This window comes from Peromyscus maniculatus, chromosome 5 (genome assembly GCF_049852395.1).
Source record: "Peromyscus maniculatus bairdii isolate BWxNUB_F1_BW_parent chromosome 5, HU_Pman_BW_mat_3.1, whole genome shotgun sequence".
In the NCBI taxonomy this organism is placed as follows: Eukaryota; Metazoa; Chordata; class Mammalia; order Rodentia; family Cricetidae; genus Peromyscus; species Peromyscus maniculatus.
The window spans coordinates 69,758,149-69,775,164 of NC_134856.1; the positions used below are offsets into that span (position 1 = coordinate 69,758,149).

The following is a 17,016-nucleotide window of genomic DNA, read 5'->3' on the forward strand; positions in this document are numbered from 1 at the left end:
TCTGATCTTCCACCTCAGCGTTCCTGCACTAACTCACTTGCATCCTTTAAAATGTGTGCGAGACCCTCACAGCCATTCTCTTTAAATGTGGATCATTTCTATTCCTTTCTTAACGTGCTGTGTCACATACTGGGTGTCGTCTTAAAGAATACAGCCGGAGAGTCGGGAGCCTTCTTTCCTTCCCCATTGGTGAGAGCTTTTCTCTGCATCTTCCTTGGGTCCAGGCCTTGTGCCTTGCATTCACTGACACAATGCATTGAAACTAAAAGGGGCAAAGCTGTGTTGTTTTGGATAGATGGCCGGGAAGAGCCGAAAGGCCCCCTCCCTGTTCTTCGCGGGCCATCTGCGCAAGCAGTCTGCATTTGCTCTTGTCCCGTCTTCTGTAAGAGATACTTCTCCTTTCGTTTCTCTTCTAAACACGTACAATGTGGCCCTCATTTATAAATCATCCAGTGCCTTGAAAGTATGTAATTATGATTTAAAAAAAAAAATCCTCCCTCCATCCCTTCATCCCCCTCTCGAGGTGATGAGGATCAAGCCCAGGGCCTTGCACTTGGTAGGCAAACATTCTACCACTGAGCCATATCCCAAGTCCTTGGGGTTTTGAGACAGGGTCTCATGGTGTGCCCAGGCGTCTCTTGAACTTGTGATCCTCCTGCTGCAGCCTCCCTGATCTTACTCTCTTTTATCTGTATTCACAGGCAAAGCCAGCCACTCCATACGGCATATCTGCACCTGCCACTTATTTGTAGCTCAAGTCAACGCATGCTCAGCCGTGCTAGAAGGAATCTAGAACAAGTCACCTCACCACCACTCTCTGCTACTATAATTTATTGTCCTTGAGAGCTTGTTTGGTGTTCTATCATGGGAGCATAACCACCTGTATGCTTTTGTCAGAGGAACTGTCCTTATTGATGAGGAACGTAGTTCTAGCTGGCCCAGCCTCCAAGTGTGGGAGGGACACATGTGGGATACTGAAGGAGGAAGAGGGCACCCACTTAGTGGGCCAGAGCAGCCATAGCAGTCAACGAGAAGCACTGTCACAGTCAGATCACCCACACATCCCCACAATTCATTTTCCATGCATCAGCCAGTATGGTTTTTAAAAACCATTCATTAGTCTCATTTAGAGCTCTCAAAAGGCTCCCTATTGCACTTGAGACATAGTCCAACCTTTCCTTGCCACCTCTGAGCTCTTGTGGCTCCCACCGCCACTCTAAAATCGACCTCTTCCTTTGCTTGTACTAAGTTGCTCACTGAACTGTGGTCAACAGTCTTTTATTTCGTTCCATCTCATCAAGCTGATTTTTGCTTGAGGAGAAAATGCTGGTTGGCTCATCAAAGCTCATCTCTGCTTGGGGATCCCCTTCTCCTCAGTCTCATGGCCCTAGCTGTTTCGGCTTTTGCTCAAGAGTCACCTTCTCAGAGAGGCTTCATTATCACCAATACATCTGAGGAGTGGCTTAGGCACTATCTACCACATCTTCTGGTTTCCCTCTCATGCTTCTGCTTTTTTTTAAAAAGTGTAATAAATAATAATAATAATAATAATAATAATAATAAATAATTATCATCATCATTGTTATTAGATAAGGTCTTGCTGTGCAACACTATCTGGGTCTAGATTTACTGTTGTAGTCCAGGCTAGCCTTGAATTTGCAGCCCTCCTGCCTCTGGATCCTGAGTGTTGGGATCAGAAGTGTGGGACACCGTGTTGAGCCTGTTAATTTTCTTCGCTGCGCTTGTCTCCCTTGCTAGAATTTAGCTCGGCACAAGTAACAATCCCGCTGGACCTGTTCACCATTGAACACAGCTAGCACCTCCTCTAATGCATGGGGGTGCATTGTTAAAGAAGACAGTCTCCAGAAGGGCTTCTGTGGAGGTCCAGAGGGAATATAGGCCATACATTAGTGGGTTGTTCATTGGGTGGTGATAAAAACACTGAGGAGAAAAGTACAGAGGGCAAGAGAATTTTAGGGAGTAGTGTGTACAGTTTGGGACAATCTCACTCAGAAGGTGACTAAATACTTAAGGGAGGGACAGAAAAAAGTCCAGTAAGAATCTGGGTAAGAGTGGGAGGGACAGGTGGGTACAAAGGTACCACAGCAAGAGCTGGAGGACTGTTTGAGGAGCAAATACAAGGACAGGTAGTGACAGAGAGAGAGGGGGAGAGAGAGAAAGAGAGACATACAGAGAGAGAGAGACAGAGACAGAGAGACAGAGAGACATACACAGAGAGAGAGAGAGAGACAGAGAGACAGATAGACAGACACACACACAGGGAGAGAGAGAGACAGAGAGACAGATAGACAGACACACACACACAGGGAGAGAGAGAGACAGAGAGACAGATAGACAGACACACACAGGGAGAGAGAAAGAGAGAGAGAGAGAGAGAGAGAGAGAGAGAGAGAGAGAGAACTGAGGCTAGGGAGATAATGGCAGCCAGATCACATAGAGAGTAGCTTGGCTTCACTGTACAAGAGATGGGCAGCCACTGAAGGCTCTTGGACTATGGAGACAAGAGCAGAGAAGGTGAACTGTGGTCCGAGTGGAAAGGCCAACCTCAGACAGCAGCATCGCAGCTCATCCCTCATCACCTGAGTGGGTACGGGACATATGGTTGTGAAATGTCCCCGACAGGCTCACGACTTTGAGCATTCATCTCTCTTTGCTTCCCGACACCAGACACAGTGTGACCAGTGACCTTGCACTCCTGATGGTACAATTCCTGACTGTCTTCCTTCCCTGCTTCCCTGCTATGGCGGTTCGAACACTCAAACTGAGAGCCCAAACCAGCCCTTCCTTTCTAAGATTGCCATTGCTGGGTATCCACCACAGCAGCAAGAAGAGCAGCTATCTAGCTGATCATCTTCGGTGTTTGCCACAGTAAGGAAAAGCTGACACATCCATGCAGGAAATGAAAGCGTAACAAAAAAGAAGTTGATTGGCATTTGCAAGGAATAGGATCAGTTCTATCTGGAAAATATCTTCAGATGTGAGCCTTGAAAGTCTGGATCCAGGGATGGTCAAGGGATATTTACTGAATTAATCACCATGTATATAACTCCTTTATTCAAGAATTATAGCAGGTGCCATGGAAATATAAAGTGTTAAGACCCTACATGACAAGGACAACTCACCTAACTATGTGAGAGATGATAGACGCTTCAGGAATAACAAAACAAATTAGCTATTACTAACTTATTTTTAATTTATTTTTATATGCATTGGTGTTTGACCTGCATGTCTTTGTGAGGGAGTCAGATTTACTGGAACTTGAATTGCTGTCAGCTGTGAGCTGCCATGTGGGTTCTGGGAATTGAATCCGGGTCCTCTGGATGAGCAGCCAGTGCTCTTAACAACCTATTACTAGCATTTTAATAGTGGGTGTCATCTCCTAATCAGGTTAGATACAGGTTTTTCTATTATAACATAGTACATTATGTTCCTAAACAAACAAACCCTATGCTCTACAAAAATTTTCAAAAAAATTATAGGCTAACTGGAAAAGTAGGGCTAGGAGCAGATCATGCAAAATTTACACAAGTCAGAGACTAGATTAACAACAAAACCAATATTTGATTCCTGGGGAGACAGCCAGGCAGGCATCAGGTCTAGAGGTTGCTCAAGGGATGTAAAATTCACAAAAGAAATCGTGGAACTGGGAGGCCGAGGGATGCTGAGGTCTGACCCAGTTGAAGCATGCCCAGAGGATGTGCCACCTGCTATAAGCAGGCAGCTATGGAAAGCCCCAGAGAGCACCACTCAGGGAAGGGAGTCCAGGATGGACAGATTTTAAATTCTCAAAATGGAACTGAGAAGGCCCTCGCCTAGGTGGTAGCAAAACCAAGAACCTTTTCCTTACTTGTTAAAGGGAATTTGTACTTGCTCTCTCCTGGTTCATGGGAAAATACATGTGTAAACCAACAAAAAGTCATGTATGAGCTAAGGAAATGTCTGCCCTGTTAGGCATTCTCTCACCACAGAGAGCTCTTTGTCATCATACTGTCCAGTAGAAAGCCTTTACAAGAAATGGATGGATGCGGGTTCCCTACCTAGAAATCACAAATTAGCTAAACGATGCTATACAGAGAAAAATCACGTCATTTCACTTTGTCCAGAAAATTCTTTAAAGATGATAATTATTTGGAAAGTGCCTCTTTAGTTTTCTTTCAATGATACTGTTAAAGCCAGGGTCTTGAGTATGTTAAGCAGGTGACCTACTACTGAGCTCCCCAAAGGCAGATGAAATTTTTATTTTACTGTTTATCAGTAAGTATAGTATGATATCATTAATTTAGCTCCCCCTATGCAAAAGTGGTTGTTGGCTTACCTTCTTAACCTTGGCTTCCTTCAGTTTTTCCAGTGCTAATTTGATTTTATCAGCCTTTGCTAGGGCTTCTTCTTCCTCCTGTAAAGGGGCAAGACAGTCAACAGAGTCTCATAAATACCACTGGGTGGTAATTGCATGTTAGTGTTAGTGACTAGTTAATTCATAGCAACAAAATTATCAAATTTTATATCCTCCATTTTCAGGGAATAAACAAATGCCTATAACTGAAATAGTCAACTCAAAGGTACAGAAGGAAACTGTTGTTTATAGCCTTGGGAATTTCATCCTAAAAGACGAAATTCTGACTTCAACAACTGTATCATACACATAGAGCATGCTGTTCTGTGCTCAGCTCACAAAACAGAGGACTGTGGTAGTCTGAATGACCAATATCCCCTATAAACTCAGGGACTTCAACTCTGGGTCCCTAGCTGGTGGTGCTGTTTGGAACTATGAGGACGTGGAACCTTGCTGGAGGAAATACATCAGTGTGAGTGGGCTTTGGGTGAGCCTCATCCCACTTCCTGTTTGCTTTTTGCTTTTATCCTGTGAATAGAAATGTGATCAGTTAGCTTCCTGCTCTGGCAGCCTGCTTCTGTGTCTCCCCTGATATGATGGACTTTCCCTATGAGCTAAAGCAAACTCTTTCCTTCTTAAGTTGCTTTCGTTGTAGTATCTCATCACAGCAACAGAAAAGGCACGGATACAGAGACCAACCTACAGAATCCATTAAAGCATTCATCCTCATAAAATCATACCCATCCTCTTGGATCATGATATCTATTTAGAGGGGGATTCATAGCTTTTGTTAGAAATTTAAAAAGGTCCTTAACATCCTACTTTTTAAAAATACTAAAGCCAAAACTTAACCTTATAAATCACAAACTGTCCAAAGCAAAGCAAAAGAAACAAACAAAACACTCCACTGATGAACACACATGAACAAGAGAAAAGAGTGTGAAGTATTCTTATGAGCTCAAGTTTCTTTGATAAGGTAAATCCTGAGAATAGGATTATTAAGGCTTATTTATTTATTTATTTATATATTTATTTATTAATTAATAATGATTTGGAAATGAAGTGTTCTGGTCACATCCCTATTGTTTGAAAGTAGAATTATCTCTTCTCATACCACTGGTTGTTGAAATATTTTTGAGTGCCAAGATGCTTCACGAACAGGTGAAAGTGAGGAACTTTGTAAGCTTCCATCTGTTCATTCAACTTTGTATTTACTCTCAAGGAATTCATGATCCCCCTGAAACCTTGAGGAACCCTATGCTAGGAGTATCCCCTCTGTCTTAGTCATCAGGATAAAAATAATTTTTCCAGAGTAAACATGGTGAGGCAATGAATGTGATAGAGTGTGGTTTAACATTTGATTTATATTTGAGATTGTAGGAATTCTGAGGGCCACTAGGGTTATACAAATCATACTGACCGCCATCATTCAGCACAGCCAGTATGGAAGCCACAGCACACTGAGCTGGGTTCTCACTTGGAAATATTTTTAAGGAGCACACTTAAAAGAGACATTCTTCAAAGTGTTGTCTTTACCCTTTTTTTTTTTTTTGGGAGGGAACATGTTGTAATTAGCATGCCAAATAAGGACAATTTAAACTTTGCAGTTATTTCACAAAATTCAGAAATTTATAAATATCAAGCATTCATTATCTATCTTTACAATACCCTCCTCAGTGAAGACATTCCAAGGACACATAGTCTTTGTCCTACTGAACAGGGTTGCCAGAAGCAACAAGCCAATTTAACTCAATTTAAAACCTGTTATTTTCCATATTCTAGGCTAGGAACAGGGAAAATGAAACATATAAATCAGTTTCTTACTTCACGAAAAATTAATAAAACATGTCCTCCAAAGTCTTAATATTATTAAGGAATATGCACATGAAAATATTAATTTTAGTCAAAGTATGATAAATATTATATTTGGTCCTAATGTATTCTTCACACACACTTGCTACAGTTTAAATGTCCTCACCAAAACTGATGTTGGAGTTTAATTTCCCTTATAAAGGATTAAAAGGTGGGACAAAATGATATCTTTACAAAGCAAGTGGGTCATGAGCAGAAAGCCCTCACTAGTTACTGAGAAAGTTCCAGAACTATACTATAATACTCCCCAACATCCTCTGCTAAATAAACCTTTATTTTTTCCTACAGTACCCGTCTGTGGTATTCAGTTATAACAATACAAAACAGATTAAGACAACATTGCTCATGGAAGGCTCTCAGGATTTGCAAGAAACACACACTATCCTTTTTCATAGAACTTCAGAGTCTAGGCATGCAAACTTATGGTGATAATTTATTTGTACTGAAATGTGATTTTATTTGTATGTTAATAAATAAAGTTGCCTGGGGGTCAGAGCTAATAGCAAGCCATAACAGAAGCCAGGTGGTGGTGGTGGTGGTGGTGGTGGTGCACACCTTTAATCACATGACAGACAGATCTCTGTGTGTTCAAGGATACAACCAGCATGGAGACACACCAACCATAGAAGACCTGGAAGTCTGTATAGACAGGCAGTGACGAGGAGGTCATGTGGTTGGGTTTACAACCAATGAGAAGGCAGAACAGAAGGTCAATAAAAAGACAGATACACAGAAAGTAGGTCTCTTGCTGAGGGGAAGGACGGCAGCGGCAGGAAGGGTAAGAAGGCGGTTTTAAGTCTCAGCTCTCAGCTACTGCTCTGACCTCTTGGGCCTTTAACTCTGCATTTGGCTCTGTGTTTCTTTTTTTTTTTTTTTTGGTTTTTCAAGACAGGGTTTCTCTGTGTAGCTTTGCGCCGTTCCTGGAATTCACTTGGTAGCCCAGGCTGGCCTCGAACTTATAGAGATCCACCTGCCTCTGCCTCCCAAGTGCTGGGATTAAAGGCGTGCACCACCATGCCCGGCTGGCTCTGTGTTTCTTATTTAATAAGACTGTTCATCTACACAAACTTATGGATGTAATTATCACTTCAAAGAAAGTCCAAGGTGACGGGCAGTAAGCAAATGACAATGCTTCTGCCGTCTTGGGTCCTGCATACTTTGTTGTGGGATATTTGTACACTGTGTGAAGATGTGTTGCTGTGATTGGTGTAATAAAAAGCTGAATGGCCAATAGCCAGGCAGGAGGTAGAGGAGGGACTTCTGGGCAGAGAGAGAACTCTGGGAAGAAGAAAGGCAGAGGTGTCAGCCAGATGCAGAGGAAGCAGGATGGGCAATACAGAGATGAGCTTACACCATGTGGTAGAATGTAGATTAATATCAATGGATTAATTTATAAGAGCTGGTTGAGAACAAGCCTAAGCTAAGGCTGAGCTTTCATAATTAATAAATAAATCTCCATGATATTATTTGGGAGCTGGCGATTCAGAGAAAGACTCATTACAATACTTACTTTAGAGAGAGGTTCAGGAGGAGGTGGGGGCGGTGGAAGGTCTAACATGGGTTCTGCCGGTGGAGGTGGTAGAGCATCCTCATAGTGGCTAACACCAGCTGCGGCAGCACTTGCTCCATAACCAAGCGAGGCTGCACCCCAGCCATCTGATGCCCCCAGAAGTGCTGAGTGATGCTGATTCTGAGAGGACTCTTTCTGAGCCTGGATGGTTCTCTGCTCGGCTTCACTTATATCTGCTACCAAATCTGCCATGAGAGCATCTAAATCTTGGTCCTCCAGTGCATTTAAGGACTCTAAGAGGAAAAATAGCATTAATGGGGTTAAGAAAAGTAAAACCTAACTATTTGCATCTGGATAAAACAGAAAACAGGTATTTTTTTTTTCAGAGCAATATGTACTTAGGTGGGAATCATTATTTAATTTGTTATGATACAATAAGAAAGGTTGAAAATATTTTGATCCAGTAGCACACACCCACATAGTGGGACTCCTGAAATAATCACATTCAGTGCTTAATGTGAATAAGTTTCTAACAGGAAGAAGAAGGAAAACTTGTGCTGTACAGGGGGTTGTCTCACACTCCAGCCATGAAGTCATATTAGAGCCCATGAGCAGATAGATGCCTACATAGAGAACTCTTGAATATTCTGGTGCAAGAGCCTCGAGCTTTGGAACAGTAGAGAAGGAGGAAAGTTGAAATGGATGGAAGGGGGGTTCTCCCTAAGCATTTGGAAGGGAAAATACTGGTGATCAGCTGTTTCATCTACTTTTAGGGAGTACAGATAAACAGCTGTAAGCCCTCCACCCGACCTCAGGGAGCCTTACATTCTTAAGTGCAGGACTGAGGCAGCGAAGGTGTTAAAGACTAAAACAAATGACACCAAGTAGCGAAGGCTTTATGAAGACAGTAGGCTGGGCGAGCCTTTATAAGAAAGAATGGACAAGGCTTTTAGAGAGATGGGAAAGGAGGAGAGTTCATTAGGACTTTGTCCAAGTGTGAGATTACTGGAGAAGCCACATGCATGCTCAGCAAGTTGACGAGATTGCTTGGAACAGAGGGAGTGGTGTTAGTGGACAGCATCAGCAAAGTGCACTGGGCACCAGGCAGTCCCCGCATGATGATTCGGTGAAGAAGGGATGGACCCTGGGCAGGGTGGCCCAGAATGAGGAAATGGGAGTGTCAGCAGATGAGCCTCTTTAGTAAAAAGCAGAAAGCACTGACGATTGCCAGACATCACCAGTGCCGTGTAGCCTAGTACATCAGAATAACAGCTCTAGCATATACTCATTCCAAGGTTTGATCATCAAATGCGTGAAGCAGTTTTTTTTCCTTTGTAAACCATTTTTGCATAAAAATATTATTTTAAAATGTTTTCAGAGAAGTGGCTGAACAATTAAGGCCCATTCATAATTTTCTAACATGGTCACAACTGTTAATGTAAAATCTTTTAATATGTATTACTATAAATTGTTATAACTATATTATGTATAATTATAAACACCTTAGTAATAAAATCCCCATAATAATACTTGTATTACTAATGTCCAAAGAAAAATTCATTTTATATTAGAATGTTCATTAATATCTTATTAATGTCAAAGAATCAAAATCGATATATATAATCAATATATAGAGCTTAAATGCATTACTATAAATATTACTATAAATATTATATTAATCAATATAGAATTAGATAGTGAGGAATAGAGAATGAGAAATGGATTCCATTCTGAAGTCTGCCATTCTCTGAATGACTTTGGGCAAAATATTTTTACCTCATTTTAACAACACTTTAACTGAGGGTAATAAAAATGTATTTTCAACAAGTTTAAAATTACACACATCAGAAATCTGGTGGTGTTATCCTCTCCCAAAGTCAGTCCATACAGGAGCATCTTGTCTCCTTGGTGCTGCTGCAACCTAACATGACTGTGCTTAGAGACTTCGGGTTTCCTCGACTCTATCATCCTTGGGACGTTTTTGATACTAGGAACTAAGTGTTTAGAAAACAGAGTTGACTATAACAATGGAAACACTGACTAGACTTGAGTTCTAGTGGAGCTGTTGATAAAATGCTCATTTGTAGAGCTTCAAGAAGCAGAAGCAAGCAGATCTCTGAGAGTTCAAGGCCACCCTGGTTTACATAGAAAGTTCCAGGCCAGCCGGGGCTACATAGTGAGACCCCGTCAACAAAACGAATAAAACTACAAAATCCCAAACAAAACACCCACTGGAGCCCATGGGTGCAAGGATCTGATAAGCATGGCTGCCCTAATTCCAAGAAAGTGGACTACTTTTTGGAAACTTCATGAACGCTGTTATCTTGGTGGACATGTCTGGCATAAAGTTTTTGTGGTGAAGAGAAGAGTGAAGTCAAAAGTGAGGTAAAAAGAGGTGCAGTATAATTGACCAAAACCATCACTGGTGCCTACAGGCTTATCAAGAGCACACTGCAGAGAGGGAGAACAAGGAATAGGAGACCATGGTAAATGAAGACCACATGAGAAGGTGAGAAGGGGAGGAAGCAGAGAGCTAGGGAGGCCCACGGAGATCCACAAAGATACCCCCTCAAAAGACTGCTGGCAATGGTCGCGAGACGGCAGGAACTGACCTACTCTGGTGATGGGATGGCCAGACACCCAAATAGTGGTGCCATAAACCCCATCCAAGGACTGAGGAATCTGAAGGCAGACATCCACGGCTGGGCCCCTGGTGGAGCACTGGGAGTCTAATTAGTGAGTAAGAAGAGGATTTATATGAGCGAGAATTGTTGAAGCCAAGGTTGGATAAAGCACCGGGACAAATAACCAAATGAATGGAAGCACAGGATCTATGAACCAAAGGCTGAGGGGCCCCCAACTGGATCAGGCCACCTGAACGGGTGAGACAGTCAGTTGGCTTGATCTGTTTGGGAGGCAGCTGTGCATTGGTGCCAGGTCCTGGGCTCGTTGCATGAGTTGGCTGTTTGAATCCTGGGACTTATGCAGGGACACTTGGCTCGGTCTGGGAGGGGGGAATGGACCTGCCTGGACTGAGTCTACCAGGTCAACCCCGGTCCTCGGGGGAGACCTTGATCTGGAGGAGGTGGGAATGGGGGGTGGGCTGGGGGGAGGGGTGGGCGAGAGGGGGAGAACAGGGGATTCTGTGGCTATTATGTTGAACTGAATGGTGTTGTAAAATAATAATAATAATAATAATAATAATAATAAAAAAAAATTAAAAAAAAAAAAAAGAGCACACTGCAAAGGACAGAAGCAGTGACGCCAAGTGAGAAATGGAAACAGAAGCCTGGACTCTGGGTTCCAGTGTGGGGCTTCTCGGCTACTTCCATGAGCTTGGGTTTGTACAGGGCTTTTTTGCTACCTTGAGTTTTACACTCTGGTGGCCACTGAAAGTCTTTGGTTACTCCTTCTCAAGAGTTCCAGTGAAGCCGCCCTTGTGGTGCAATGGTAGCATGTCTGACTCCAAGAGCTCCAGTGAATTCTTACTAAGTTAGAAGTGATTATTTCAAGGTTTATTATCATTTCAACAACATCAGAACTAACAGTTCTCTCCGCAGTAAATAGAAAAGAGGATCTTGCTATAAAGTAAAGCTTTGATCTCAGGGAGATTGAAAGTTTCAAGCGGTAAATTATATACAAATATATGTGTAAATTAAAATATTATATTTAGAATGAAACATATTTTGAATCAGCTCCCATTTATATATTATCAGTTTTTTATTAAATACTTAGCTGTTATCCTTGAAGAGACTTTTTTTACTGACATTTTCTTGACGCCTTAGTAATAAGAAGAAACTTTTCTTTCTTTTTTCAAAAGATGAGATTATCCTGAGACTATTCATAACTAGAAGATGGTCTTCCCTTTTATTATAGGTGAAAATATCTAATGGACTTTTTTTTTTTTTTTTTTTTTTTTTTTTTTTTTTTTGGTTTTTCGAGACAGGGTTTCTCTGTGTAGCTTTGCACCTTTTCCTGGAACTCACTTGGTAGCCCAGGCTGGCCTCGAACTCACAGAGATCCGCCTGCCTCTGCCTCCCGAGTGCTGGGATTAAAGGCGTGTGCCACCACCGCCCGGCCTAATGGACTTTCTTAATTCAATGTAGACATAGTAAAATACTGCCCACAGTCCAGGGCTTACACACTGTTACCACGATGTCCACATCTCCTTAGTTTCACGGTCAGAGTATAGTTCCATGGAGACTTCAGTCATCATTGTGGTTTCACATTGCTTAAGAAAACAAGTTTCTGTGCTTACCATTTAAATCCTTAAATCCCACACTGTAGTTAAATTCTTCTCGGGGTGGCTTGGGGACTGGAGGAGGAAGAGTGTCCACTCCTAAACTCTGTGAAAACAGATCCCATAGTTTCTGTGAGTGATTCACAAAACCAACATTGCTGAAGCCCCAGACACTCATTGTTTATACCTTTCTCTCTCCAAATATGCTCTTAAAGATCATGTTCTTACTTAAATGTTTTATCATGTCTTAAATTTTTTCTATTATAGAAAATTTCAGCTTAACAAAACTATAAAAAATGTTTGGAAACAGACTGTGTTAACTGAGAATAATGAGAACAAAATAGTTAATTTTTTCTTTTTTCTTTCCTTTTATCCCACTTCTTTCTTTTTTGGGGGTGGTGGTGGTGTTTCAAGTCAGGGTTTCTCTGTGTAGTCCTGCTTGTCTTGACTTTCTTGGAACTCTCTTTGTAGACCAGGCTGGCCTCAAACTCAGAGATCCACTTGTCTCTGCCTCCCAAGTGCTGGGATTAAAGGAGTGCATTACTACCGCCTGGCAAAAATAGTTAATTTTCCTAAGCAATAGAGAGACTTGCTCTCAGGATGAAGAAACATACAATACATAATTTTATAAGAGCTTACATAGTGACATCAAAGAAAGAAATATCCAGTCATCTGGGAAGGAAATTCTGCAAAAAACTTTTAATTAATTATTTATTACATAATTGTTTATTCTAAGAGAGTTAATGTTCTGACAGTTTCAATAGTGACTGATAAACAAGCTCCCCACCCCAGGGCCTTTCTCTGCCAGCTACTGCTTTACAGTAGAGCTGGATGCCCTGCCCACAGATTTGCTTTCGTTGATTTTTTGATATTATAATCTCATTATTTGTCTTCTTGCCATGCAGAAATTAAAATGTCTTATATTTTAAAATATTTCATTTTTATGTTTTCTATCTTCTCTGTGTTTGTCTTGTTTAGATGTGCCTTGTATTTTAAGATTATAAGCATTTTTTCTCTGTTTCTTTCCTTTCATATGCTTAGATCTTTGATTCATGGAACTCATCAAATTATAAAGCATGAGCTAGAGCTCCACCTCTTAGCAGGAGTGTTATCCCAACATCATCTACTGACATGTCTTTGTAATTATTTAGAAGGCCACCTTTATCAGGATACGTGGGGGAGGGGTGGAAAACACAAACAGAACAACATGCCACTTACTCAGAAATTTGGGAGAAATGTAAATTGGGATTCTTCATACTATTGTTTCAATTTTCTGTAAGCTTGATTTTTTTTTCAGTATTACAATCAGATTATTGCATTTCAGTCCACTTTAGTTTTCAGTTATTTTAGGAAACTGGGGATACCAAGGTTTATCTGTCTCTTCTAATCACACACAGTGGGGTCAATCCAGTCTTGGGTGACTGTTTTTCTCAGATATGTAGCTTGTGGCTGAGTGGCTTTCATGCTACTTAGAAGGGACTGAGCTCTTACAGTTAATTCAGGATGTCATAATAGTCCTTTGAAATACAGTATTTCCTTAAAAGATGACACAAAACCATCTTACTTAGAGCCATCTTCTCTCTTGGTCTCTATGAGGATGATTACTAGGGACGTTGCTCAGAGGTGGTTGTTGAAGGAGACATGGGAATGATAGGCACAGACATTGACATAGCTGTGCATGTGTGACCGTTGTATGAAATCATGTGGACTGAGGGTGCAGAACCAATAAAAAGCTTGACTATTTTCTCCCAACACTGTCACAGACACATCAGGGGCATGTGATGTCAATCTCTGACATTTTTCTAAAGGCAGCACTTTTGTATCAAATTCTGCACTCCCTGCCCCGCCCCCAATAGCACCCCCAGTAGCTTACAGGTTAAAAAGAGGGTTTTACCTGGGTCAAGAGATCCATTTCCCCCAGCAAAGTGCTGAACATCTGGTCTATGTCTTCATTGGATTCACCCATCTGAAACAGGAAGATACCCAGACATTAGTAGTCTCTGAAAGCTTATTGGGGACAATTGTTGCTTTTTCATTCTTTCCTCTTTTATTGATCAGGCATCCATGAAAAGAACTATGTTCTGCTCACCCTGAAATTCCATGTCTGGCTGTCATCTAATTTGATGTCCAAGGCTGAGCTAAACCATGGAACCTGCTCTAGAGCAAAACCTGAACTTGTTTTTCCAAACAAAGTGGCACTGTTCTGAGCATCACCTTGCCATAGGATTCCTTATTGGAAAGAGAGAACGCCTCAAGCTACTCTTGATAGCTACTTTTGGTTGTTGACTTGTTTGGGTTGAGAAATACCAAGGAGATTGTCTGTGATGATGTTTCCAGAGATGAATGGATCAATTCCTTGATTGATTTATAGTAAGATAACACTTTGTGTATAGAGTGAAGAAACTGGACTAAAGTTTCTGAAATAAGAAGTCAAAATAATATTTTTCCTCCTTTTGAATTTTTTTGTTACATATTTGGTCACAGCAATGAGACAGCCATGAAGACGCCACACTATTGTGTCAGAGGGAGGTAGGCTTTTACCTCCACTTAAAAACACACTAACATGTGACTGTATTTTAAAGTGTCTGTGGTTAAATGTACTTATTGACTGGTCCCCTGCTTCACAAAGATATCTATGAAATAACAACAGCTTTGGGCACCTTTATTTGGCAAGGCTGCATTGGGAAATGGAGAGATAAGAATATTCATCCTTCAAGGACGGCTTGGTAGTGTGTAGTGTGGTAACGGGAATGAAACGTGTTAAATGTAAAGTGAAAGATTCATCCAAGATCATGTCCAAGGGTTCTAAACACTGTAAGACTAATGCCAATTGTAGCAGCAATAGCCTGGTGAGGGTAGAGGAGCAGTATTACAGCCAGACCTGGGAAGCCATTCTTGTCACTAGGCAAAAATATTTGAAAAAATTCTGCACCAAACATGTCAGCACCTATTCTTGGTAACATTCCCTTAGAACAAGTACAGCCATGCACTGTTCAACAACTCATGATTATTTTGTTAAGGACAGACAGCATTAACCACTATGGTCCTGATGGGGCAGCCATCTTAGTTTGTGTGGGTATTCTCTATGACTCATGACAGTGAAAAAGCCTAAACATGCATTGCTCAGAACTTATCTCCATTTCTGACTGACAGGTGGTTATAATTAAATGGCATATAAATGACCAAGAGATAACAAAAACACGGGAGGATGTGTATATGTTACATGAAAACATAAAGGACTTGAGTATCCTTGGATTTGGGAATCCAACCCCTGCAGATGTTGAAGGACAGCTGTATTTCAGCCAACAGTATTTACTTGAGAATGGATGTGTATGTGCTTCTGTTTTCATATGGACACACTCATATATGCAGAGAAATGATGTTATGTAAGAACACAATGATTTCTATGTACTTATTATTTGGCTTTCACGGTGATCAATACGACTTATCTTTTTAAATTTAAATATATGTATCTTTATTTTCTTTCAATAGATTATTTTAAACAAATATTATTTTTTCTACAGCTGAAATGTTTGCCTCCCAGGACAGTCTTAAATGATACAACACTACAAAACCCTTTTTGGCTGAATCTATGACTATTCTCCAAATATCCACCCTGTAGAGCTAGTGTTTAATCCTTTAAAATTATTCTCAGCAGTAATCTTTGGTTTTTGTATTCTTACTTTCCTTATCACAACCTTCCCTCTCCCAGTTTTAATATAGTAGTTTATTAATTCTTTGAGAATTTCAAACATTCATATAATTTTATCATAATTGTTCTCCACTCTTCCCGCAATTCCTTTCAAATCCATATCTCATCCCTCAGCTCTCTCTCCAAAACTTGAACTTTCTCCCCTTTTAAAAAACTAACTCACCAAGTCTAATTTGTACCACTTATGTACTCATGAGTCAGGAGCCACCCACTGGAGAGTGATCAGCTGTTGGGGAATATTATTTTAAGGTGTGTTACTTTTGTTTATGTTGCATGTTTAACTCTGTGAAGTTGTGTTACTGTGCCTATCTAGAACACCTGATGGTCTAATAAAGAACTGAACGGCCAATGGCAAGGCAGGAGAAGGGATAGGTGGGGCTGGCAGGCAGAGAGAATATAGAGAAGGAGAAATCTGGGAGGAGAAAGAAGAGAGGTGGAGGAGTGGAGAGATGAAGTAGCCAGAGAAGGAGGAGGACTCCAGAGGCCAGCCACCCAGCTAAACAGCAAGCTGTGGAGTAAGAGTAAGATTTACAGAATGGGAAAAGCCCAGAGGCAAAAGGTAGATGGGATAATTTAAAGTTAAGAAAACCTGGCTAGAAATAAGCCAAGCTAAGGCTAGGCATTCATAATTAAGAATAAGCCTCCATGTGTGATTTATTTGGGAGCTGGGTGGTACCCCCCCCAAAAGCAAAAACAAACAACAACAATCAACCTGTCATGAGTTATCCCTTACAGAAAACCAAGTCTCCCTCTCCCAGAAACCATTAACTATCAACAGCTCCTCAGCAGGAGGTAGGGGCTCTTAAGTCCCTCCTCTCCTCCATGCTGGAAGGCCAACTGGTTTGATCTAGATTGTAATAGCAAGACATGGCATAGATGCAATAGTGGTGTGAATGTTATGGGAATAACCAACCACTTTCTGCTTGGACCTAAGATCCATGCCACAGGAGGAAACACATGCCTGGAACTATAAATCTGGCCAAGAACCCATGGTTTGGGAGCTCTTTGGCCTCAGGTGATCCTATTTCTATGATTCTGCTAACTGGAATAGCATCAGAATATTCTCTAAATTCATCTTTTGTCTCCCATCCAAGTACTCATACAATAGTGTAGTTCTCAGATCACATCAGAGGAGTTTCTTTGCTCGGCAGACAGCAGTCAACAAAGAAACTCAACTGGTCAAAGTGCAGCCCCTTCCCCAATTTTAAGAGGGAAAAGTAATGCTCCCTTCTCTCATGATACACAAAATTCCTTGAATACAGTTATTGACTATGTTCAACAATCATTTCGAGTTTTAAGCTTTATATGTTTTCCATTATGGGACAGAC

General features: G+C 41.2%; 1 protein-coding gene across 2 annotated transcripts in view; it reads right to left on the bottom strand.

The window, feature by feature from the left end:
* The window catches only part of Apbb1ip (amyloid beta precursor protein binding family B member 1 interacting protein), a 103,954-nt gene that overhangs the window by 44,302 nt on the left and 42,636 nt on the right, over window positions 1-17,016 (bottom strand). For both annotated transcript variants that reach the window (XM_076572554.1, XM_076572555.1), the window contains exons 2-5: window positions 13,871-13,942; window positions 11,995-12,082; window positions 7,737-8,029; window positions 4,337-4,414 (exon numbers count right to left, since the gene is read on the bottom strand). In XM_076572554.1, coding sequence (XP_076428669.1) covers window positions 4,337-4,414; window positions 7,737-8,029; window positions 11,995-12,082; window positions 13,871-13,942 — 531 coding nt within the window. The remainder of the gene's footprint in view (window positions 1-4,336; window positions 4,415-7,736; window positions 8,030-11,994; window positions 12,083-13,870; window positions 13,943-17,016) is intronic.